This window comes from Mastigoproctus giganteus, chromosome 3 (genome assembly GCF_048544385.1).
Source record: "Mastigoproctus giganteus isolate SK-2022 chromosome 3, ASM4854438v1, whole genome shotgun sequence".
Taxonomy (NCBI): Eukaryota; Metazoa; Arthropoda; class Arachnida; order Uropygi; family Thelyphonidae; genus Mastigoproctus; species Mastigoproctus giganteus.
The window spans coordinates 174,545,649-174,572,499 of NC_143577.1; the positions used below are offsets into that span (position 1 = coordinate 174,545,649).

At 40.2% G+C, this 26,851-nt stretch overlaps 1 protein-coding gene across 1 annotated transcript in view; it reads right to left on the reverse strand.

Annotated features, from left to right (window-relative positions):
• Positions 1-5,920: 5,920 nt before the first annotated feature.
• The window catches only part of LOC150088423 (uncharacterized), a 291,584-nt gene continuing 270,653 nt past the window's right edge, over positions 5,921-26,851 (reverse strand). The window contains exon 33 of the mRNA XM_090370152.1: positions 5,921-6,404. Coding sequence (XP_090226278.1) covers positions 5,921-6,404 — 484 coding nt within the window. The remainder of the gene's footprint in view (positions 6,405-26,851) is intronic.

Consider the following 26,851-nt stretch of genomic DNA (forward strand, 5'->3'; position numbering starts at 1 on the left):
GGAAATATATATTATTTGTTCCACGTTATGTTAATATATCTTTAATTTTACATTCATATTAATTTAATTTTAAGCTGTGTGTGTTTTTATTTATATTAAGTTTTACGAAGTGAGTCAAGAGAAAACGAAAATTATATTTTTATCAGTGACTGGTACCTTATATTTCAAAACGGTCTCTACCAAAGTTTAGACTCTTATTCCGCATTTATACAAGATTTTTTACACCTTGCTTATAAAAGTCTTATGATTGCTGTTGGCACCATTGTTTGAAATCTTCTTTACTGCATCGTCCGTGTGCAATCGATCTTCTGCGAAATCATTTTTCATGATCTGGCAAAAGATCGATTGTCATGTTTATTGCGATTATCATGTCTTTGCATTCCAAAAACATGATAATCGCATGGTCGACGCCCATGGTGAGTTGTGTGTCTCGTCTCGTAACCCAGCAGCTACCCGTCCAGCTTACCACGTAGTACAATGTAGGAAAAGCAAGACCAATATCCACATGGTCTTATGCGCCGGGATTAGTAGGCTATAGCAGTTGACAGTCGTCACTGTACTGAGTAGCCATGATCACTGCGCGACACAAGAAACTGCGCCTTGCATGGGCACGTCAATCTGTCGCCTGGTCTGATGAATCCCATTTCCAGCTCTATCATGCTGATTGACGTAGTGCATTTGGAGAGAGCACCATGAGGCCACGACACCCGGATGTACTGTTGGTGTTCGGCATACTGGAATCGGTGGTCTTATGTTTGGAGACTGCTTTCGTAGAATGCGCTGGTGGAGGGGGGACATATTTAATATTTTTCCCCGGGCAAAAAATTATCTAGTTCCTGAGCTGATTTACATACGTTATTGTATTTTTGGCGTTAGGTAAAGAACAGTCTACTAAAGCGCGGAGTTGGGGGCGATCGTCCCGGTTTCCAGATGCTAAATTCGTCCATGGATTTATCTTGCAAACAGACCAGCAAGTATTAATAGCCATTCCATTAGTAGCAAGATGTAAGTTATATAATAATGACTTGCATAATAATAATTTTATAAGATTATTATTATGTAAGTCATTATTATTATGTAAGATTATATTAATAATAATCATGTCTTCGCCATGTTCGTCCGTCCGCATGTGACAACTGGACTTCCAGAGATTTTCGTGAAATTATATATTTGGGCCTCAGAAATATTTTTCGAGTCTTTCCAAATTTAATTAAAATCAGACCAATAGAAATCCAGTACAGCAGTTATTATTTATTTTTTTTTATTTATGTCACATATCGATCATGAATGTTTCTTGTTTACCAGTAAATAGAGGTAGAAATGGAAAATTTTACGAAATTGCAACGCTCTTTGATAAACTATTATATAATAATCAAGTATGTACATGAAATTACCGATATGTGTGGCGAACCGGAATGGCGTTCTGGTTGGCCATGTTCTTGTGATACCATCTTTCATGTTATTTTGAGTTCGAGTTCCAATTTATTTCTTCTTTTTTTTTTTTTTTTTTTAAGATTTCGGTGGGTGACCTGGGACAAAAGAATTTTCGATAACGATCGGGGTTTTAGACTCGGAGATCTTTATTAAATTCTTTGCGCTCCTTAACTTTTGTATTTCTTCATTCGAGTAACTATGTCAGTTCCGCTTAGCCCATTGTGCATTAAGCATGCACAGTGATTACTTTTATGATTTAATGGGACACTTATTTGGGTATTAAATCGAGACCGGTCTTTCCGTTTTATATAGTCATACTGCATAAATGGTGGCCAGAAAAATCTCAACGTCCACGAAATTTCTGTAAATGCAGTAATGAAGTTATCTAATTGCATTCTTAAAGAACACCATCAAAAAATTTTTAAAAAGTCAACGTACTTTCCATTTATCTATAACTATTGTTCTCCTTACTTTCTCTCTCTCTCTCATTGTGAACAGAAGCGTGCACCAAAAAAGAAAGAAAGAGGAAAAGAAGCCCCAGTTCCGGGTCGTATTACGTTAATAATAATTGGGACTTGAGGTACTAGTAGTAATAGACCGGAAGTGTGGCCGTCTCCAAGGTATTATCGTCACCATCTGCACGTGGTTAAATAACTTAAGTTAGAAAAAAAAAAAAAAAAAAAAAAGGGAAAAAGAACAAATAATAAACGCCCCCTATACTTTAAACAGTCAGTGAAATTAGTCAGTTGATGTACAACCCGAAATACATATTAGCAGTGCAGTATTTTTATTGCTACAAAAATATAAAAAAGTAACTGAAATCGAACATACAAAGCAACATAGTAACGATGCGCTAATGTGCTCCCTCTGGTGAATAGCAGATAAATTAATATTTCTACTTTCCCCTTAAATTTATACAAGCTTTGCGCGTTTAAAACATTGTAATTGATATCATTAAAGAACATTACTGGAATAACGACCCAATTTAAGAAAAATTCAAAACCTGATACGTTTCTATATATGCAGTGGCGAAACTATCATACTGCCACAGCAGGTAAGAAAGGAGTTGTGGGGTTCGATGGCTGGTTTGGTACGATCGTTTAAGATCACGTGGGGGAACGGGTGGTTCTAGGGTCCTCAGAAGGGAGGGACTTGCATTGTTCCGAAATCATTAAGCTTTAATTACCATATAGCAGTAAAAAAAATATATCCACATTATAATCATAAGGGGAGGGCTATAGTCCTTATAGTCCTTTCCTTCTTATTACAAATAAGAAGCAGTCCCAGTTCTTATTACTTATTACAAATTTTTAATAAGTATCATATTTCTTTCCTTTAGTCAAAGAGCGATTGAGTGTTGGGAAGTAACAATGTTACTTTATTTTATTTTTAAATTTAATTTAATTAAGTTAATTAGTTTTTAATGTATTTATTTGTTAATTAATTAACTAATTATTAGCACTTTCTTCCATTGCTAAGACGGCGAAAAATCCCAGTCTAACTAGTAAAATCCCAATAGTCAAGGAACAACTTTATTATTCAAAATGTTTTCGGGACACATGGATACAGGAGTAAAGTAATGAAGAAATGCGATAAGGTGAAAACCTTCCTCTCCTTTCTTCAAGAACATGCCAAGTCCAACTGGTTTCCCTTTGAAAAGTATCTTATTCCAGTTATCAAGTATCTTCAGTTCCATTTTATCGAGTTTCTCTGTTTCTGATAGAGTAATCTTGAGCAGAGATATAGTCTCCACAGTACCACAGGTTTCTGTTCATTTTGAAGCTGGGTAATGCAAAAAGCCGGTCTCTAATTTTGTTATTGTCTCATATAATTCATCAGAATACACTTTTGCACTTACTGCTTGCAGATCTATCTTGAAGTCGTTAGATGTGGCCTAGAGATGGTTTTCAGGACCTTTGGAACAGAATGCAAAATTACTGTGCGAACAGAGGTACGGACTAAATTTTTACGCGCAGATTTAGCATCCGAAGGATTTTTTGTAATAAATAAATGAAATTATGGAATCATTGGTATCATCGTGGTTGGTCGTTGGGTGGAAGGGGGGGGGGGACACTATGCAACGCACCTCTGTCCCAGATTGAATACGGCCATAATCGAAATCCTTGTACTTGCTGAAACCTGGCTCGACCAGCACGAAGAGGCAATAGATATCGCAAAATTATTATTATTATTATTATTAGCCATACTGTGCAAGGAAGCTTTGCTGCACCAGCCAAAAACCAATTTCTGAGTTACGCTGTGTGTGTGTGTGTGTGTGTGTGTGTGTGTGTGTGTGTGTGTGTGTGTGTGTGTGTGTGTGTGTGTGTGTGTGTGTGTGTGTGTGTATGTGAGAGAGAGAGAGAGAGAGAGAGAGAGAGAGAGAGAGAGAGAGAGAGAGAGAGAGAGAGAGAGAGAAGGAATCACCAAGAAAGAGAAGAATAATGATATATAGCTCAGGACCCTGGGTGTTCCAAGCCCATACTCACCAGATGTGAGCCCCTGGAGTTAATTTCCAAGCACCTTATGCATCAAGATCAGGGAGGAGAGGAGATGGGAGTAACAATCTTTTTTAAAGCAAAAACCTTCTGTCTCTCTTGAGAGTCACAGAATTCCACAATCACTCAATTTTGATGCATTAAGAGTGACACTAAAGAGCAAAACAAAGCATATTGATGTTTGTATGTAGACAGCTACATCCTCCAATTCCTGATACCAATATCATTGAAGAATGTATTAGTTGGCTCATTAATGAGCTTCATCTGAGCGCATCACATGTCGCGTGTGGGAGATCTCATCTTTCCTCCTTCCAGCAACTCACTAATGCACTCAGATCATTGGGAATGACCCTTAAATCATGACCAAACCAGCCGACCTCATCGCCTTGATTTCTTGTTTTTATCGAAACACTCTCCATTGCCACCTCCTCATTACTTAGTTTCCAGTCAGACCACCAACCATTCACTGCTAAAATTGTAATCTCGGTTTCTAACTTCAATCAAATAAAACAAGCAATATGCAGAACAGTTACCGACCCCAAGTTCTTAGACCAACGGAAATGCATGTGTGCTGCAACTATTTTTCCCTGTCTGGCCTTAGGGAAATGCCCCCCCCCCATCTTGCAATAACTATCCTGACAAGATGGCGTAACCTTATTACTCCCTGTGTGACTACAAGAACAATCATCATAACCAGCAGATCTAAAGCATGGTGGACACCTGGGCTATCAACCGCATTTCAAAAAAACAAATCAACAGGCACCAAACTTAAAAAAAAATCATGCGTCCTACAAGATAGAATTGTCTTCTCAAAAGCACGTGCCATTTTAATAGGAAAAGATTGGATGCAGTCAAACACAATACATGCATATCACACTAGACAAATCCATGGAACGATGGTAATCCATTCGAATAGATGGACTACATATCAAGATTCAGATTCGATACATTCTTGAGAAGCTCCTTTCTTCTCTGTGTGACGATCAGAATTCTGACATTATTGGAAAAATTCAGCTGACTAGACAGATAGATATTACTGCCATCAACTCCATCCCTACCAATAAAACAATGGGTTCCGATGGGATCCCTCATTTCATAGTCCAGATTCTAAGTCCCTATATTATATATCTTCTTGTCAGCATCTATAATGCTATCCTCAACCAAGGCATATTTCCTATTATGTAGACAGAACTTACTGTCACACCCTTCCTCAAGGGTGTGACAGTAAGCTGCTCAACATGTGTTGAGCAGCTAGGGAAATAGCAACCTCCTCTACCCTTCTAAAGGTATTTGAAAAGACTATTCTTACAATTCTGACCCACATACTTTCCCAGCCTTCACTACAGATCCATTATACACTAAAGAACTGAACCACAATCACAAATCTGCTGTTTGCAACTAATGTCATCCATTCTGCCTTTGAGGCAAATGCTGAACTAGCCATAACCTATCTGGATATCAGCGCTGCCTTTAATTCCATCAACATCCAAAGGCTACTCCACCTCCTTGAGTATTATTTTAATATCAAGGGGAACATAATAAAATTCCTATTACATTATCCAGACGTATAAATCTGGATAATGTAATAGGAATCCTCAAGATGGTGAGCTATCAAGATTGCTTTTTGCTACAATGTTTGTACCATTCCTCAAAGGAAAGCCAAACTTCATAAGTTGTGCTGATGACAACCATGCGGGCACATGACTATCCCCCAATTATAACTCAGCTAATTGACCACGAACTCAGCCAGCTATCAGAATACATTGCCACTTACGGAATGAAAATACTAAATCCATTATAGTAGTCTTCTTCTTGAGACGATGACAAATTGAGATCTGTCCATCTCTGAATGGTATCCTGTTCCCATCTACCTAGCTGAACAGCACACTGATTTAGGAGTTATTTTTGATGAAAACCTCACGTTTAATAATCACCTTGGTTTTATGACAGCAAGAATGCAGAATTTGAAATGAAATACAAATCAGTAACTGTTACATGTTGATGCCCTTTACATAATAAAGCGCCATATCAACACCATAATTTACTCCCCATTCTTTATGGGCATGGAGCTGTGGGGGTATGCCAACCCCACCACTCTGAAGCGACTGTTTGCACAGGAATTCTGGCTGCTGATGAATTGAATTCAAGCACCGGCTCCCTGCTAGCCGTAGCACCACTGATCTCACAACTACAATCACCATATCTAGATTGCAATGAGAATAAGAGACATCAGGCTGACAGCTATTGTAAAACTTCTTGTTGGTACGACTGGCGTTCTCCAGGTGTGGAACTTCTGCAATTGGGGGATTTCCCTCCCCATCTGTGGCCCAAGTTCTATCCGGTCCCTGTGTCACAACCAGCACCGACTGCACATCACAGCCAGATTTATCCCGATTCAGATGTTTAGCCTGGTTCAACAACTGAACTTGGACGACCTTTTGCTGACAGTTACTTGCCACCTCACTAGTGAAGAAACTGCAGGAGTTCAGTTAATGTTATTTGCTGTATATAATACTATCTGCAATGATTATGTAATATAATTTGTAAATAGTTTGTGTAAATAGAAATGCATTGATTAAGTTCTGTCGTTCAACCTTATATTATATATGTTTGTTATGCAATATTTAATTATTATTTGTGTTAATCCTTGGCCATGATTGGGCTAACTGGTACTGTTACTATGTTTTCTTCTCCACAATCTGTGTAAAGATAGAAACATGCAATAAAGGATTTTAATAATAATAATAATTCCTTAAAAAGGAAAGGGTTTCAACCAGGCAAGGAGGACTTCTCCTTTCTATCCTTTTCTCAAGCATTAATTCTTGCACACAAAAACTCCTGAACTGGCACTAGGTATCATTACAAGTACAAATCTATTAGGTATTACACTGTGCTGCCACTTTATTAGGTACACTTACCTAGTAGCGTGTTGAGCCTCCTTTAGCCTTCAAAACAGCCTGAATTCGTCTAGGCATGGATTGAACAAGATGCTGAAAACGTTATGCAGGAATGGAGTACCATGCAGTGTGTCACGCAGTTTCTTGAGATTCGACGGAGGTGTAGGCCTGCAGCGAACAGCCCTTTCCAACTCGTCCCAAAGATGTTCAATAGGATTGAGATCCGTGTACTGAGCGGACCACTGCAGCAAAGAAAAGTCACTGTCATATTCCTGGAACCATTCCATAGTGATTCGGGCTTTGTGCGCCGGCGCATTATCCTGCTGGAAGTGACCATCTGACTGAGGATAAACTCTCAACATGAACGGATGCACTTGGTCAGCAACAATGTTTAGGTACGATGTGGCATTCAGACGTGACTCTATGGGTATCAATGGACCCAAAGTGTGCCAAGAAAACATCCCCCCCCACACCATAACACTGCCCCCACCACCACCTTGCACAGTAGTCGTCAGCCATGACGGGTCCATGGATTCATGTTGTTTTCGCCAAATTCTGAGCCTTCCATCAACATGATGCACCAGGAACTTCGACTCGTCAGACTAAGCAACTGTTTTCCAATCTTCGATAGTCCAGTGCTGGTGTTGCTGTGCCCACAGGAGGCGTGCTCTCTTGTTCTTCATTGATAACAAAGGTACACTAAGTGGCCGTCGGCTGTTGTAGCACATTCGCGAAAAAGTGCGACTAGTGGTCCGTTGCGATATTTTGTTCTGTGCACTAAGGTTGTATTCTGACGTGATGTGCGACGTTGTGGCCCGTCTGTTTGCTTGCACAATTCTAGCCATCTTCCTCTGACCTTTCTCATCAACAAGCGATTTTCTTCCACAGGAGTGCCGTTGAGGGGATGTTTTCTGTTCGTTGCACCATTCTCGATACACCCTGGAAACTGTGGTGCGTGATAAGTTCAGGGACGCTTTGTCCAGCGCGTCTTGCACCTACTACCATGCCACGTTCGAAGTCCGTTAGATCACTCCTTTTTTCCCCATCCTTGCTACGATTTTTACGCTTAACTGATACTAGAAAGGTTGTTCTGCTGCATTTATATCCACAACTGTGGTCATGTGACTTGCAACGTTGTGGGACACACCATTTGTGTGCACAGCCGGAGTGTACCTAATAAAGTGGCAGCACAGTGTATATAGCTAAAACTTCAGATTTTTCATACTTAACAAAAACAATTCATTTAGTATATAGGAAGGGGTGTTAGCTTATAAACAAGAAGATTAATATGTATTATTGATATGAATCGTATGTTTTGCACTCGAGCCTAAGCATTTAAAACTGATCCTCTTATGATGTCATTAAGTGCACAGGGTGGTCCCTCCAGCATGCCCAGAACTGCCCCCCCCCCCTGGTCTTGCTATCCACTGCTGTTGCTTGGTTGTCCCATCAAAACTTATATCGCTTCTTTTCTTGTCCTTTTTCGCTGTTTTTTGTTTCTTAAAGCTCAGTATTATCGCTTCTGATTTTTTTGCGTGTATAGTTTATACATTATTTCGTATATGCGTGGCAGTTTGTAATATATCGTACGCAATATGTCATGTATTGTTTTCTCGTGCTTTAACAGCATAGCTATATTTCTGCGGGTACGGGTATGACTGATTCATTATAAGAAAAAAAATAACTAATAAATTGAAATTATTTTTGGAATTAAAGTGGAAATTTTGAAAATTAAAGTAGATTAAAACACAACTGTTTTTGGAAATAAATAAAACTAAACAATTTTAAATAAACACACTTATTCACTCCAGCTCAGTGCTCTGATCTTGATTAAACATCAGCGGATTAAATTGGAGAGGCGTGATCGAATTCAACCATGAAGGCCGATTTTGAAAACTGCGTTAAGAGATTTACTACGTGAGAAATGCAGAAATATTTCCATTCCTTAAGTATCAAACTTTTCGAAAATTGGTGGAAAGATTATCATCTAGACTATTGAAGGCCAAACAGAGAGAATAAACTATATTGGAACTGTGTTACCTATGCGAATATATCTTGGAATTCCAATACGTTGATAACGTAGTGTTGTGTTGTGTGTGAGTAAATTAAAAACTTTAACTAAATGTACAAGAAAACAGAATATATAAAGAAAGAAAGAAAATCAATAATTAGCAAACATTGGTGGCTGCAATGCATTATCCGTCACATGTTGCTTATAATAGTTTCACTAAAAATAAATTAAGCAAATGTCAGTAGCATGTCAAACAAGTAGAGCGAAAAGTAAAACTAAACCCATACATAATAAAGCCAAAAAAAGAGGGGGCAGGGGTGGGATCACGATAACGGGGATTGCAGAAGGAACTCTCTTAAAATAATTTTTAAAAAAAGCCAAATAATAAAACATCAAATAACAAACATTTTTAATATGCCAATTAATTCAAATTTAGCGGTGTCCAGAAGTGAGTGGTAGGATCTATTCTATTATAATTTTTCACTGCATAAAGGGCCACCATTATTCAAATCCTGCGTTCGATCAGAGTATCGGTTCGGTGATGCATCGATTTGTCTAATGTTCGAAATTCAGTGATTCCCTTACCATTCGTCGAGATGGGGCATAATGGTCAGTGTATTTTATTTATTTATTTTCATTTTATTGGTCACGTGCTGTAGTTCTCCGTTTTCAGAGATATTTCACGCAATTTGTACCTGGTGCAATCTTCCGGGTACAACTAAATTTGAATTAATTGGCATATTTAAAAAAAAAAATTGTAATTTAGTATTTTATTAATTGGCTTTTTATAAATTATTTTAGGAGCGTTCCGTCTGCAATACCCTTTATCTTTATCCCCCCACTTTTTTGCTTCATTATGTATGGGTTTATTTTTACTTTCGCTCTACTGGTTTGCTATGCTATGGCATTTGTTTCATTTATTTTTATTTAAACTATATACAGTATATATACATTGTATTCTTTAAATCCCCAGAAAAGTTCCCAGTATATAGTACTGTCTTTTAACGGACTATTCGAAAGTTCACGAACAGTTAGCAACCCTTCCAGAAATAGATCATCAGTATGAGAGTCTCTATGTTGCTTGGAGAATATTCTCCCAGCAACAGGAATCAGCAAACGATATTCCCTTATTAACTTCTCTCAGCCTAGATGTGCTGAAGCTTTATTTTCACGAAACGAAAGAGTGAGATATTGATTTCCTAAAAGATTGTTGACTTGTAGTAGTAGTCTTGCATCAGCCTTGTTGTGGCTGTTCCAGTATTTTGGAATGTTTCCAAAGTTCATGTGCCTCTGTAGCCTTGTAGTCCGTGTGGAGTCATTCAGGCGCTTTTACATGTGAATGGCCTGTGTGAGGCCTGTCAGTTGCATCCCTCCCCTCTTTTCCAGCCTAAAGAATCTGATGCATACGAGTTGAGAAGCATGAATGGGAAAAAAAAAGACAAGAAAAGTATGAATGTATAATTTATTAAAATAAATAAATAATAAAATTTCCTTTTATACTCTTCAATGGTTCCCAGAAGATTACTATAGTCTTTTGGGGACCATCTAAATTGAGCAGTATGCATTTAACAAATGGGGGAGTGTACGTGTACATATTGATTCTAATAAAGGCTGTTCGTAGCAGTGACTACATTGCCCTAGGACCACAGTTAGCTAGAACTTGCTTTGTTATATAAAGGAAATTATATAAGCATTATATAAATGTGAATTTACGAGTACATACAATGTAATATATAAATGATATGCAATTTATGTTGCAAAAAAACTAACCAATAACTATAAATGGTACTCCAAAAACTCTAGAGTACCACTATATGGGATTGGTGTAAGGCAAGTTTGGGAGGAAAATGAAACTGCATTCTTCTATCTGTGTAAAATTATGTTACACCAAATCCATTTCACCATGCGCTCTGTTACTCTAGTAACTGTTGACCAATCGGTTGTGCAATAAATGAATAATCCTATACGTATACAGAGTAGTAAACGGAAGGGGATAAAACTGAAAAGTAGGACCTACACGTAACATTAATGAAGACTGGCATACTGAGTATATGACGTAAGTACTCACCATCGAGTGGCCTTTTGCAGAACGATAATTTCCAGGATCGGGTGCGACTGCACAAACCTTTTTGCATTTATAGTATTTTCTCGAATCTTCAGGGGAAAGTGAAAGTGAAAGTGTGTTTAGGGTCCAACGGCACCAGGGGTTTCCCCCATCTCCGCGTAGTTTACATTGTGGGTGAACCAGTTGACTGGAAAAGCCAGAGATTTAAAAGTGTGTGGGAATTGTATTTGTGTGGTGTCGTGTACCGTTGTTCATCTGGTCATTTAGCCGCTGGACCCCTATTGAGGCCCAACGTTGCCCCACTTTCGCCCCGTGGAGGCAGACCAGGAACTCACTTGACTTAAGTTACTCTGGCAGGTCCTGCCGCTTAATTTCCTGAGATTTCGGCAGCTAGGACCTATAAAAAAAAAAATATATATATATATATATAGTTTTCACTGCAGTTCTCTGTATATCATTTATATTTTACAGTGCAGTTCTCTGCATATGGAGAAACTACCATACCGCCAGGTTTGCCAACGCAAGGGACTTCCCCCTCCCGACAGCTGATTTGGCATGGTTATTAGGGATCACAAGAGGCCGATAGGGAATCTGGTAAGAGTGAGGGAGCAAAATTTCGCCACTGTAACTGTTCATTATTTATAGTTTCTAGTGTAGTTTTTTGAACATCATTTGCACATCCTTATAGTATAAGTATTAGTAGTGGCAATGATACAAGAAAGCAAGTTTATAAAGCATAAGCCAGGAAAAAAAAAAAAAAAGCTTCCTACATTACCGGTTCATCTCCTTCAGTAATTTGTCTAGTTCTTCCTTGCATTTATTCAAACTAGCCATCTCCACAACAGATGGAAGTCTGTTGTGGTGGTGTCAATTACCTGCTGGCTGGAAGGAAACCCTCCTGACATACATCCTCCTGTAACTATTCTTCCTCAATTTGAATTTATGCCTTCTCACGTACATAGACTGAGAAAAAGGAAGAATGCCATCACCATTGAGTTTGCTCAATCCATTCAAAGCCATAAATATCTCAATCAGATCACCTTGAAGGTGCCTAGAATCAAGACACTGCAATTTACAGAACTGAAGCTTTCTTGGTAAACCACCCTTTTGTTCCCTTCACTAATATCGTTGTCCTTTTCTGCACCTATTCCAGCAGGGATCCTCGTCCTTCCTAAAACGAGGCCTCCAGTATGCAGTATTCAAGACGCGGCCTAACCACGGCCTTGTATAAATGGAAGGGATAACACTTCATTGTTCTTGCTAGCAAAGTTTCCATATATCACTGACAAAACCCCATGAGCCGTCCTGGCAACTTGTCTGCATTGCTCAGAGAACTTCATATCTCATTGCACAATTACCTCCAGAAGCTCTCCTTGTGGGTAGCAGAGTTGGTATAATGATGAATAAAGAATCGTCACAGTGCTTTGATTGTAACAAAAAAAAAAAAAAAAAACAAACAACTGCAGTTGGCCTTACGAGCTGTGACTTTGCAAAACCATGTACTTAATAAATTCTCTACATCCATCCTCAACTACGACTCCCTCCCGTCGAATGGTACTTTTACTATACTACCCGGAAATCTTGGAGACCATTACCAAGTTCGTACAAAGTCACCTCATCCAAGTGTTTTCCTCTCATGTACAAAACTAGACAATCCTAGATATCATAAGAAGTGGAGTAACACTACCACACCTCTTTCATGTACTGTACTATTGAATATATAAACTTCCAAGAGAAGATTAAGTACAGAATTTCTGGGCAGATTACCATCTGCAATACCATTCTGGTTCCCTCGGCTCTGACATCATCATCTGGAAAGATACTGATCGGAAGCCGTCTATCCGATGATTAGGGAAAATATCATGGAAAGGAACTGAGACACCCAGATGCACCCAGTTTTGGAATCTGTCGTTCTTCAAAAAAGGCACTGGATTGTGATCCCTTCCCCAACGCAGATCTCGCATGATAACCTTCATTAATGTTTCATGTAGTCAACATCCTACTGTTTTCCACCTACTACAATAACTGTTCCATACATGCGAGCGCGTACACATGTGTGTATATGCATCTATACACCGATGAGCCAAAACATTATGACCACCTACCTAATATGATGTTGGTCCTCCACGTGCAGCCAAAACAGCTCGTACCCAGCGAGGCATGGATGCTACAAGATTTCTAAATGTGTCTTGTGGTGTCTGGTACCAACACGTAACCAGCAGATCCTTTAACTCCTGTAAGGTCCGTGGTTGAGACGCCCCAGATCGGAGTTGCTGTTCCAAAACCAACCACAGATGCTCGATGGGATTGATGTCTGGGAAATTTGGAGGCCAGAGCAATACCTGGAAGTCTTCCTCATGTTCTGCGAACCAGTCTCGAACAATCCGGGTGGTGTGGCACGGTGCATTATCCTGCTGAAAGACAGCACCACAAGAGGGGAAGACCGTTGCCCTGAAAGGGTGTGCATTGTCACCAATGATGTTTAAGTAGGTGGTAGACGTCAGAGTGCCCGGCACATAGATGACTGGACCCAGGGTATCCCAGCAGAACATCGCCCAAAGGATGACACCTCCACCACTGGCTTGTTTTTGTCCCACGATGCATCCAGGTGCCATCACTTCCCTATCTAAACGACACACACGTACCCGGCCGTCCACATGGTGCAACAGGAAACGTGATTCATTGGACCAGATGACCTTCTTCCAATCACTCAAGGTCCAGTTTCGACACTCGCGTGCCCATTGTAGGCATTGTCTCCGGTGAACTGTGGTTAGCATGGGCACTTGGAGTGGCCTGCGGCTACACAGCCCCATTTTCAGCAGGATTCGATGTACTGTGCGTTGTGACACATTACTCCCGTCACCAGCATTCCAATTACCGGCTAGTTGCACCACATCACCCTTCTGTTGCCATGCACCATCCGGGAGAGCCTTCGCTCACCTCGAGCATCGATGAACCGTGGTCGTCCAACACCTCTCCGGAGGTTCGTGGGTTTCCCCTCCTCGGACCACTTTCGGTAGGTACTAACCATGACTGACCGTGAGCATCCCACCAGCGGTGCCGTTTCGGATATGCTCTGACCCAGTCGTCTGGCTATTACAATTTGGCCTTCGTCAAACTCGCTTAAGTCCGATGCCTTTCCCATCTGAAGAACAAGAGTAACACTGATTAACGGAGTTCAGTATCAGGTTTTTTTTTACCGTGTCCCGACCCGCCCACGTGCCGTAATTCACCTGCAGTTGCTTCGATTTGCATAACGACTCTCTGGACATAATGTTTTGGCTCATCGGTGTATGTACGAGTGCGTTTTCTTAACTTTCTTTCATAAGTATGGGAATATGCATGCCTCCTTCTGTAGCCCTCTTCATTCCATTCTCCCAGCAGCACCAACGTTTTGATTAGTCTAGACGTTCTGGAGTTCTGCTCTTACAAAACAAAAGAATGAGATATTGATTTTCTTAATAGGATGTTGACATGTAGTGACCTTGTTCTAGTTCTTATTGTGACTTTCAATACTTTGGAATCTTTCCAAGGTCTACATGCTATGTAGCCTAAGTGAAGTAATCCAGTTGCTTCAACATATGGATAGATTGTTTCCCACCCAGTACTAGTATATCAGTGCTGTACTTCTCTTCCCGTTCCAACTCAATGATTGGTGGGAACATATCAATGGTAGAAAGTTATATACTTACGTGTATATTTGGTATGATAAGTACAAGTAGTGTATATGTAAATCTCGTTGTAATCAAAATTAACAGGAACTCTAAATGAATTAATACTAGAGTGAGAGAATAACAACAAACAGGAGTGTGTAAAATTAAAACGGCAAAAATTAAATAATTCTTTATTTAAACCTTTGTTCAAGAACCTCTTTATTTTTCTTAGAATTTCTTTGTTTATTTGATTGGCTGTGATGAGGTTCAATTAGCAACGCAAAATTGCAACAACGAATGAGGTACTTCTCCAACATTAGTTTCGAGATGGAAGACGTGTACTACAAAGAGGAAACGATGCATGAGGTTCCTTACCATAGGTCTGAATAAATAATTGTTTGTTTACCCTTTGCTGTTAAATAATTACGCATGCGATTAAATAATTGTCTATTTAGCCACATGCGTGTAACTGTACGTACACTGGCTGATGATTTAATTAGCGATTGGCAGCGTCGCCGTACAACTACTCGAGAGTTGGGGAACTGTCGGTAGATGGCAGGAGAGGGAGAGAATGTGCCATCACAGTTGTAAGTTCTTACATGTGTGGTAGTGGAAAAGCGATCTTAAGTTACGTGCCGCAAGCTTGAACCGTTTTGTGATGCGTTCCTTGTTCATAATGACATCTACGTTCCACGACCGGTCACTTTGCGACTAAAAAATTCTTCATTGTGTCTCTCAAGCTGTTAGTATTTTTGTTTCCAATGTCAAATGGTGTGGAATCCAGAAATCATAGCTCCATTACATTTTAAGGTGTTCTGTAATAATCGCGTGTGCACTGTGTATGAAATCGACATTCTAGCGCTAACCTCAGGGCCCGCACTAGGGGCTTTTACCACAGGCACTGCTAGATGCGCTAATGGATATATATATATATGCGTGTTAGGATACGATATGAATTAGGCACCTTTACGAGGTTTTTCCTCAGGCGCCACAAATACTAGTGCCAGCCCTGGTTACCAGAGTTCTCCTATTTTCATCAGGAATCTCTTGGGCCTTTTCAATTTTCTCTGGAGTTGTGGAAGTCCTCGGTTGTCCAAGCTGCGAATCGTCATCCATAATCATCATCCATTCATAGTCTCTGTAACACTCATACCCGATCTTCATATTTGAGGTGGGTAGTTTTTTTTTTTTTTCTTTAGAGGTGGGTCAGTTTTTTTTGGCTGGTGTTGTGTAAGCTTGCTTTCTTGTATCATTTGCCACTACTAATACACTGAATGGACAGAAATCATGGGACACCTACCTAGTAACGGATAGGCCCACCTTTCACCCGGAAAGGGCAATCACACGGTAAGGCATCGGGCCCACTGGTTCACGAAAGCATTCCACAGATATTTCCATCCATGCTTGCTGCACCGCTGTCCATAATTCAGTCGTATTCCTGGGCGGAGGTTCCAAAGCTTGAACGGACCTTTCCACAGCATCCCAAAGATGCTCCACGGGGTTTATGTCTGGTGAATGGGGAGGCCATTCCATGGTGGTAAAATCTGCAGAATGCTCTTCGAACCATGTTCTAGTCACCACGGCTATGTGGGCGGTGCATTGTCCTGCTGGAAGAGTCCATTGCTTGTGGGTGCATGATGATCATGAAGGGATGCAGATAGTCTGCAAGGATGGATACGTAACCAGGACTGTTCAGAGATCCCAAACGTGTGCCACTTGAACACACCACACATTACTGACGGTCCACCTACCTGGACAGTTCCGTGTTGACATGACGGGTGCACAGCTTTGTATGTTTTCTGCAAGATACGCACCCTCCCGCAGCTCAAAATAACTGGAAACAGGACTCATCGGACCAGGAAACCCATCTCCAATTATCCAAGGTCCAGAGCCAATGTTCTTTCACCCAGTTGAGGTGTAGAGTCCTGTGTCATGGTGTTAGCAATGTGATTCTGGTAGGTCAGCATTCCCATAACCTGTTGTGGCTAATAATTGCCTGATTGCCTAATGATGGTCCTGGCGGAGACGTTTCTGGCACCTCCCTCGTTGAAGTCAGTGGTGATTTGTGCCACTGTCACTTTCCGGTGGCTAAAACAAATGCATTAGCATTAGTAGAGGCATTTGATGCAAGAAAGCAAGCTTATGCAGCATCAGCCAAAAAAAATAAAATAATAAAATAAAATAAAATAAATAAATAAAAAATAACCACTTCCACTTCACCCCTCTGTTCGTTCGAAATACCTGTCCAGCTGAGCCTTAAATTTATTTAGGCTATCAACTTCCACGACAAGGGATGGAAGTCTGTTCCACCAACCAACCACCCGCTGGCTAAAGGCAAATTTCCGCACGTCTATCCTACATCTGTCTTTCCTCAATTTGAATTTATGCCCTCTCAGGTGATTATTCTGAACAAGAAGAAGAATCCCATCAGCATTGAGCATGCTCAAACCATTCAAGGCTTTATACACTTCTATCGGATCACCTCGCTGGTGCCTAGTCTCCAGACGCTGTAATTTGCAAAATTTAAGCCTTTCTTCGTAAGAGCACCCCTTTGTTCCATTCACTAATCTTGTTGCCCTTCTCTGTACTCGTTCCAGCATCTCTACGTCCTTCTTGAAATGAGGCCTCCAGACCTGTATACAGTACTCTAGGTCTGGCCTGACCATTGCCGTATACAAGGGAATAATCACCTCCTTATCCCTGCTAGAAAAATTCCTATATATCATTGACAATACACCATGAGCTACTCTTGCAGCCCGTCTGCACTGCTCAGAGAACTTCATATCTGCCTGCACAACCACCCCCAGATCCCTTTCATTCTCTACCACTGTCAGTATAGTACCACAGAGTTGATACGTTGCTCTGGGGTTGCTGTTTCCGATATGTAGTACTTTACATTTGTCAATGTTAAACTTCATTTACCACCTCTCAGCCCATCTGCTCAACCTTTCCAGATCCTGTTGCAAAAAGGACTATAAAAATTCCTCACATCATCGGCGAGACTCGAACTCAGGCCTTTTCTACCCGGTGTGGAAAGGACGGCGATTCTGCCAACTGTGCTACCCATGAGGACTAGATGTGAAACAGATGTCGACGGCCATGTTCATCCAATACCTTTCTCCACCCACAGTGCTGTCCATGATGAGATGTTATTGCAAAAATGCTGTATTCCCAATACACTCTTGATACTGTCGCATGTGGATAGTGCAATTTCTGTACCACCTCTGCGATAGAGTGACCCATTGCGTCGGGCACCCACTATCGTCCCTCTTTCAAAGTCTGTTAACTCTCGACGTTTATCCACACTGACATGGAATTACTTTCTACGTGAATGCAGTGTACCTATATAACTGCTAAGCGGTGGGTTTGTCTACTAGCCAGGTGGGTGACAGCATCGTATTGCCCAGGAACCAGGTATCCCCTGAATTCTGTCCTTTCCGTGTACTAACAGTACTAATATCTTTCGTTATGCAACTCGCAAACCGATTCAAACTTACAGCACGTAACTTTAGGCCACTTAAACTCTGCTCCCGCCACATGCCCTCATGGGTAGCACAGTTGGTAGAATCGGCTTCCTCCCAACACCGGTGGTAAAGATCTCAGTTTGAGTCTCATTGATGACATGATGAATTTTTATGGGTGTTTTTCACAATGCGGCTGAGTTAGTCTCAGACGAGGGCATAGTTGTTCCTCCGAGAAACTTGGGTTTTTCTTTTAGCAAACTGAAAATCGACCACAGAATACACACACTTTACAGATGGTATGCCCAGAGTAATATGGCATTAGTACCTAATACTTCTAAAACCCTATTAAAACAACAACTCCCGCTGCTGATCTCAGGAGGAGGGAGTAGAATTTACCCGAGTTACTCTGAGTTTTTCTGCCCATACAACATGCAGGTCGGCTGATGAACAGACAGTTCTATAGAAAAATACACGTTAAAAGATATGAACAACAAACTATGGTATGGTACTGTTAAAATACATTGTTCAAACAAAATTAACCTAACGAATTATTTTTCATGAATATTTTATTGTGAACAGTGTCGCTGAAGATGATTATATTTGTTATAATAAGCATTCTGGCATGCAAATTCCAAGTATGCAATAGAAATTGATCTACCACTTTACAGAGTGTTTTTTGACTTGTTCAGTGGGATAGGCAGATTTCCAGTACTCAGGTTGGCAAGTCATCATTGTTTAGATCAGTATTTCCAAATTAAATTTAGTCACGGAACCCTTTTATATTTTGTACAATATAACGGAATCCCTTAAATATTTTTAGAGTAGCACATAAAAAAAAAATAAAGGCGGCACAGGCGAAAAGTTTTCTTGGTTCAAGGTCAAATACCTTTAAATTCTTTTTTTATTATTATTAATATAAAAAAAAATACAAAATAAGTCCCACCACTCGAAATACAGATCACAGCCATTTGGCCGTCATTTCCTAGTATTTAGGTAAGTAGGTTCGCTAGAAGAAAACCTGGAAGACAACAACGGAGATGGACAGATGAAATTCATGAGTTTGTGGGTAGTAAATGGATGGCCATTGCACAAAACGGAAGGAACTGGAAAGTTGCTGGAGAGGCCTTCATCCTGCAGTGGATTGAAAATGGCTGATGATGATGGAGGTTCGGTAGTATACAGTCAATGTAATGTGCAGGTTCTGGACTACAATTACAAATGCAGTTTAGTACACAAGCTGTGCAGTAAAAGCGACCTGACCCAAGCATTGTCTCGTCCGCCAGATATAAATGTACCTACAATATTTTTAACTTTTAATGTGTCAAATTTAAATTTTTTTTTATTTTTTCGTGGAACCCTTAATTTTACCTTATGGAACCCTAGGGTTCCGCGGAACACCATGTGGGAAACACTGGATTAGATTCTTTGAGAAGGCGAGCCATTGTACGACTTTCAGCTAGCAGTTGCAGACAGAAGTGGGACATTGGCTTCAAATGTCATGCAGTGTCGTCTTGGCACAATGGAAGCAGTTTCAGTAGACAGGAATCATTACAAGAGCTAACAAGGTCACCTGAGGGCTATGTCAACAGAACAGACTGCTATCTGATTGTAACAGCAAGGTGGAACCCTATGTCCTGTCATCAGCTGTCCCTTGAGTTTTTGGCAGCCATAGGTGAAAACATTTCCAACCGGACTATGTTAAAAGGCTTAATTCAAGAAAGCCAATGGTTTGTATCCCATTAACCCCAAATCAGCTCAGAGCTCATCGAATCTGGTGCCATGACTTCAAGTCATGACAAATGAGGTACAGTTCTGCTCTTTGATGAATCCTGTTTTAGCCTACAAACAGATTCTAGATGCTATCTCATCTGGACACAACAAGGAATGCGGTACCATCCCTCAAACATCAGAGAAAGGAACACTCCTGTTGGAGGTGGTGTTCTCATGTGAGGCAAAATAAGGATTAACAGCAGCATTCCTCATGTTTTTGATAGAGGTGCTGTAACTGTGCAGAGGTACAGAGAGCAGATCCTCGAAACCCTATTTATTACTTTTTGGGGGTGCGGCTGGCCCAGATTTTCTTTTCATGCATGATGCCACTGCACATAGAGGTCAAGTGATGGAGGAACTTCCTGAAACTGGAGATATCCAACGGCTGCCATGGTCAGCACAATCATTAGACTTAAATCCAATCAAATGTGTGGGAAGCACTTGGGCATCGAAATGCATGCTGACAGCCACCTCCCCAGTCACTTGGCGAGCTAAGGTCTGCACTTGTGAAAGAATAGGATTTGTTGCCACAGAATCTTATAGACACACTTATATTGAGCATGGTTCTTCACTGTCAGGCCGTTCAGTGTCGACAGATCTCAACAGGATGCAGCACAACGGTCCTGCTGATGCATAGCTGGTTAGATCTCCTTTAATAATACATAAACTCAAATCCTCAAGAAATGAAATTTTCCTCGGCCTGCTGACAAAATTAAGTGCTTTCTTCCTTTTTTTTTTTTTTTTAAATTTTATTTATTTTTATTTTTTATTTATTTATTTATTTATTATTATTTTTTATTTTATTTTATTTATTTTATTATTTATTTATATAAATGTTTTATTTTAATAATTTTGGTTCCAAATCCAGCACCACGGTTTTTTTTTTTTTTTTTCCCTCTGGAATGGGCCCCCAGAGGATCCTGGCCTACCTTCTGACAACATTAGGTGGGTCAGAGTCTCTCTTGAGACAGTACGTGCTTTACATGGACTGGCCCACCTTCCCGTGGTGTGGACGAGTACCCAGAATCATCTGTCCAGGTGACTGATGCTTCTGGGTAGCCAAGCGGCCAGAACAGAACAACAAAACACACACATAATACACACAAACCGACGTCACACACATATCTGGCCCATTTGTAGTGCTACTGTTCTTCACAGAGATACGAGGCGGAGTTGAACAAACGTTCTAGGAGCCGCCCTTTACATATACACATGTCCACACGTCAGGCCTGTTTAGTCGTTGGAGGGGACAGTATGTCATGCTGATGCCATGTTTTCAAGCATCTTGTATCGTCCTATGTAATGTGACTATTTTTGTAATTTTTATTCAACCCCTATAAGTGTCCCTTATACCTGTCTGAAATTTCTCGCTATCTCGTCATTTCACCGATCCAGCCATGGAGAAGATGGGCAATCTTTTCAAATTTCAAAGATATTATTGAAGCATGTATAGCAGGAACCACAATTGAGAAAACATAGCAACCATCTCAAAATTATATGAGATGAAGACAGAGGCTTTAAATACCTGTAGTCTCATTCTCATCCAAGAATGAGGTTGCAGGAAACATATTAGTATTAGTATTGGTAATGGCCGCATGGTGCAAGAAAGCTTATGGCTTATGCTGCACCGGCCAAAAAAAAAAAAAAAAAAAAAAAAAAAAAAGAAAAAAAAACCGAATAAAACAATGATAAAAAAATAAATAATAATAATTAGTAAAAGAAAAGGAAATTAAACCTATCATCCTATGCGCTTCCCTGACCCGAAGGTACTATCCAGATGACCTTTGAATTTCCTCAAACTGTCAGCCTCTACCACCCATGTAGGCAACTTATTCCAGTAATTTATAACTCGTTGGCAAAAATAAAACTTCCTGCAGTCCAATCTAAACATTTCCCCCCGTAACTTGAATTTATGTCCCCTAGTTCTAGCATGATTTATAACCTTGAAAATTCCGTCTCCATTCATTTTACTGATGCCTCTCACAGCCTTAAACACCTCAATCAAATCTCCTCTAAGGTGTCTAGTTTCCAAACTCTGCAACCCACACATTCGAATTCTTTCTTCATATGGACACCCTTTTGCCAATCTCACCAGGCGAGTTACTCGTCTTTGCACCCTTTCAAGAAGCTCGATGTCTTTCTTTAGGTGGGGTCTCCATACTTGAACACAGTATTCCAAGTGTGGTCTAACATAGGCCTTATATAATGGGATTATCACGTCCCTATCTCTACTTGCAAAAGTTCGATAGATCATCGATAGGACACCATGGGCCTTCCTTGCAACCTGTTTACAATGCTAACAGAATTTCATATATGACCGTGTCGTAACCCCCAAATCCCTTTCCTCCAGTACTGGGTTTAGTTGAACTCCACCAAGTGAATAAGTTATTTTGGCATTACTGTTTCCCAGGTGTAATACCTTACACTTTGTTGGATTAAAACATAGCTGCCATTTTTCTGACCATTCCTGAAGTCAATCTAGGTCTCTCTGAAGAAGCTCAGCTTGACAGTGATCATTAACTACTCTAGCAATTTTAACTTCAACTGCAAATCTAGACACCACGCCCTCTATCCCTTCATCGATGCCGTTTATGAAAATTAAAAACAACAGTGGTCCTAATACTGATCCTTGGGGAACCCCACTTCTTACATCAACCCAATCTGAGGAATAGCCATTTATCACAACCCTCTGCCTCCTGCCCTGAAGCCATCCTGCTATCCATCTAAGGATTTTCCTAGTGATTCCAACCTGTTCCAGCTTATAAAGCAACCGCTCATGTGGGACTGAGTCAAAAATTTTGCTGAAATCTAAATAAACAATGTCGAAATTATTCCCTAAATCCAGCTCGTGAGTGACCCTTTCAAAATAGCGAACCAGATTTGTTAAACATGATTTTCCCTTTACAAAACCATGCTGAGTATCCTTGAGAATTTCAATTCGATCAAAATGATCCTGAATTCCACACTTGATCATTGCCTCCATGATTTTCCCTACCACTGAAGTCAGACTGACAGGTCGATAATTTCCCATTTCACTCTTAGAGCCACCCTTATGTATTGGAGATACATTGGCACTTTTCCAATCCAGGGGAATCACCCCAGAGTCTAGTGATGCTCGCATAATAATAATTATTATTATTATTATTATTATTATTAGCCATATGGTGCAAGGAAGCCTGAGGCTTATGCTGCACCAGCCAAAAAAAAAATTCCCAAGATACCCTGAGAGAGAAAGAGAGAGAGAGAGAGAGAGAGAGAGAGAGAGAGAGAGAGAGAGAAGTAGAAAGGCATCACGAAGAAAGATGATATCCAGCTCAGAACCCTGGGTTTGCCAAGCCCATATTCACCAGATGTGAGCCCCCGGGGTAGAATAATTAGCCTCAATGGTTCAGTGCACTCACTTGCCGCCTCCCTTAAGATTATAGGGTATATTCCATCAATTCCAGGAGCCTTACTAGCCTGTATACTCCAAAGTTTTTTCATTAAATAATCTTTCGAAATTTCGATATCATTAATTACATATTTTTCAACTTTGCTCCCACAATTTCCCATTGCCACAAAAGGTTTTTCCTTTGTAAATATCGATGCAAATGAAAAACCTTTTGCGTACTAGAACGTCCAATGTGCAGCAAATGACTGAAAAATTCAATTTAGGCAAGAAGGGGAGATCCATTTCCAAATATGCAGCAGAATTTGAAAAATCAGAAGTAGTAGTTGTGTTTATATGACAGCCACTTTTTTTCTGTAAAAAATGGAAAGATTCAATTGGAATGGCATCCCTAACTCCAATGCCAAGACTGGACTGGACTGTAGAACAAGATCATGTGGTCTGATGATTCTCGATTTAGTTTTTTGCACCAAAATTGGTGAGAGTGGCGTGAACTTCATGAATCCAGACTATCTTGGGTCCACTACTCAAGATTTGTATCTGTGATTTGAGGAACATTCCCAAGATCTCCAACATATACTCTGGCCACCTAACACTTCAGAACTGAATCAAATTGAGAATATCTGGGATATCTTGGAAAGGGCAGTTTGGCTTTGCTGTTCTCTACTGGCCACAATATAACAGTTGACAAATATCCTGATGGAAGGATGGTCAAATATGGAGGTAGATTACTTCAGATACCTTGTGGAATCCATGCCACAACATTTAGGGGCTCTAATTCAAGCAAAAGATGGCCACACTGGAAACTGAATAAGGTTTCTAATTTTCTGTCCAGTGAGCGTATGAGTCTTAATTACTTTATTACAGCTTGGGTCTGAAAAGCTGGAGATGGTCTGCCTCTCTAGACACTTTGAGAGGGCCTGCTCATGCTTTGTTTATAAAAAGCTTGAAGGAAAGTGGGCTTATTCCTCATGAAGTCACAGCAAGGTTGCCAATGTATCAAGAATGTCTTGAAGAAACCAACTGTTTGAATGTAATTAGTCTCAATTATGATTGTCTGGTTTCTCACAGACTATGGAGAAGGTTCCAAAAGTCGGGGACTGGTACCAAAATATGTTGTGGAAGCAGCCTTATGTAAACAAACATAAATGACAGCAGATACTGTCAAAAAAACATAAGAAAAAAATACAAATATATTATTATTAGCTATATGGTGCAAAGAGAGAGAGAGAATCAAAAGTAAAAAGGAATCACCAAGAAAGAGAAGAATAATGAGATCCAGCTCAGGACCCTGGGTGTGCCAAGCCCACTCACCAGATGTGAGCCCCTGGGGTGATATTAGTATTCATGGTGCTATATAATTTTGAAGTGAACGTAACTGCAAAGGCGTCTCCATAGCCAGGTGGGAAGGAGCAGCAGTGCGTAGCACACACTTCTTGATTAGACCAGGGTTCGAGCCCATCATCACCAAATACGGAGGATACGGAAAGGTCAGGGAATGACCACTGCATATCCCGGAGCAATATGGCCTTAGTTGCTAATGCTCCTAAAAACCAAATAACAAACGTAACTGTAAAGTTTATAAGTGGTGCTATATAATTTTGATGTGAATGTAACTGTAAAATTTATAAGAATGCACCAACCACTGAAGTCAGCCATGGTTTTGTAAAGGGAAAATTATGTTTAACAATTTTTCTGGTTCGCTATTTTGAAAGGGTCACTCACGAGCTGGATTTAGGGAATAATTTCGACATTGTTTATGTAGATTTCAGCAAAGCTTTTGACTCAGTCCCACATGAGCGGTTGCTTTATAAGCTGGAACAGGTTGGAATCACTGGGAAAATCCTTAGATGGATAGCAGGATGGCTTCAGGGCAGGAGGCAAAGGGTTGTGATAAATGGCTATTCCTCAGATTGGGTTGATGTAAGAAGTGGGGTTCCCCAAGGATCAGTATTAGGACCACTGTTGTTTTTAATTTTCATAAACGACATCAATGAAGGGATAGAGGGTGTGATGTCTAAATTTGCAGATGATGTTAAAATTGGTAGAGTAGTTAATGATCACTGTCAAGCTGAGCTTCTTCAGAGAGACCTAGACAGACTTCAGGAATGGTCAGAAAAATGGCAGCTATGCTTTATGTAAATAAAGCATATAAATGTAAATAAATCATAAAGTAAATAGAGCATGTAAATCCAACAATGTATAAGGTATTACACCTGGGAAACAGTAATCCCAAAATAACTTATTCACTTGGTGGAGTTCAACTAAACTCAGTACTGGAGGAAAGGGATTTGGGTGTTACGATACGGTCAGACATGAAATTCTCTGAGCATTGTACACAGGTTGCAAGGAAGGCCCATGGTGTCCTATCGATGATCTATCAAACTTTTGCAAGTAGAGATAGGGATGTGATAATCCCATTATATAAGGCTTTTGTTGGACCACACTTGGAATACTGTGTTCAGGTATGGAGACTGCACCTAAAGAAAGACATCGAGCTTCTTGAAAGGTGCAAAAATGGGTAACTTGCCTGGTGAGATCGGCAAAAGGGCGTCCTTATGAAGAAAGACTTCGAATATGTGGGTTGCAGAGTTTGGAAACTAGACACCTTAGAGGAGATTTGATTGAGGTGTTTAAGGCTCTGAGAGGCATCAGTAAAATGAATGAGGACGAAATTTTCAAGATTATAAATGATGCTAGAACTAGGGGACATAAATTCAAGTTACGGGGGGAAATGTTTAGGTTGGACTGAAGGAAGTTTTATTTTAGCCAGTCAGTCATAAATTACTGGAATAAGTTGCCTACATGGGTGGTAGAGGCTGACCGTTTGGGGAAATTCAAAGGTCATATGGATAGTACCTTTGGGTGAGGGAAGCACATAGGATGATAGATTTAATTTCCTTTTCTTTTATTAATTATTATTATTTATTTTTTATTTTTATTTTTTTATCATTGTTTTATTTGGGTTTTTTTTTTTTTTTTTTCTGGCTCGTGCAGCATAAGCCATAGGCTTTCTTGCACCATTCAGCCATTACTAATACTAATATAGTTTTACCAAGAAAGGCTTAATCTCTGCAAATTGCAGCTTCTGGAGACAGCACCTGCGAGGTGATCTAATTGAGGTGTATAAAGCCTTGAATGGATTGAGCAAGCTCAATGCTAATGGGTTTCTTCCACTTGCTCAGATTACTCACCTGAGGAGGCATAAATTCAAATTGAGGAAAGACAATTGTAGAATAGATGTGCAGAAATTTGCCTTTAGCCAGGGGGTGGGTGATAGCTGGAACAAACTTCCATCTGTTGTAGTGGGGGTCAGCAACTTAAATAAGTTCAAGGCAGAACTAGACAAACATTTGGAGTGAATGGATGAGTGAAATGGGAAGGTTATTTTTTTTTTTGGCTGATGCTATACTGTATATGCTCTACTAATGCTAACTTTTGGAATGAAGACGAGAACAAAACCATCTCTCATGAAGTTGGGGCACCTCCGTAGCCAAGTGGGCAGGAGCAGCAGTGCATAGCACACGCTTCTTGATGAGACCAGGGTTCGAGCCAGTGACCACCAAATACGGAGGATGCAGAAAGGTCAGGGAACGACCACCACATATCCCTGGAGCAATATGGCCTTAGTTGGTAATGCTTCTAAAAACCAAATAACAACAACTCATGCAGTC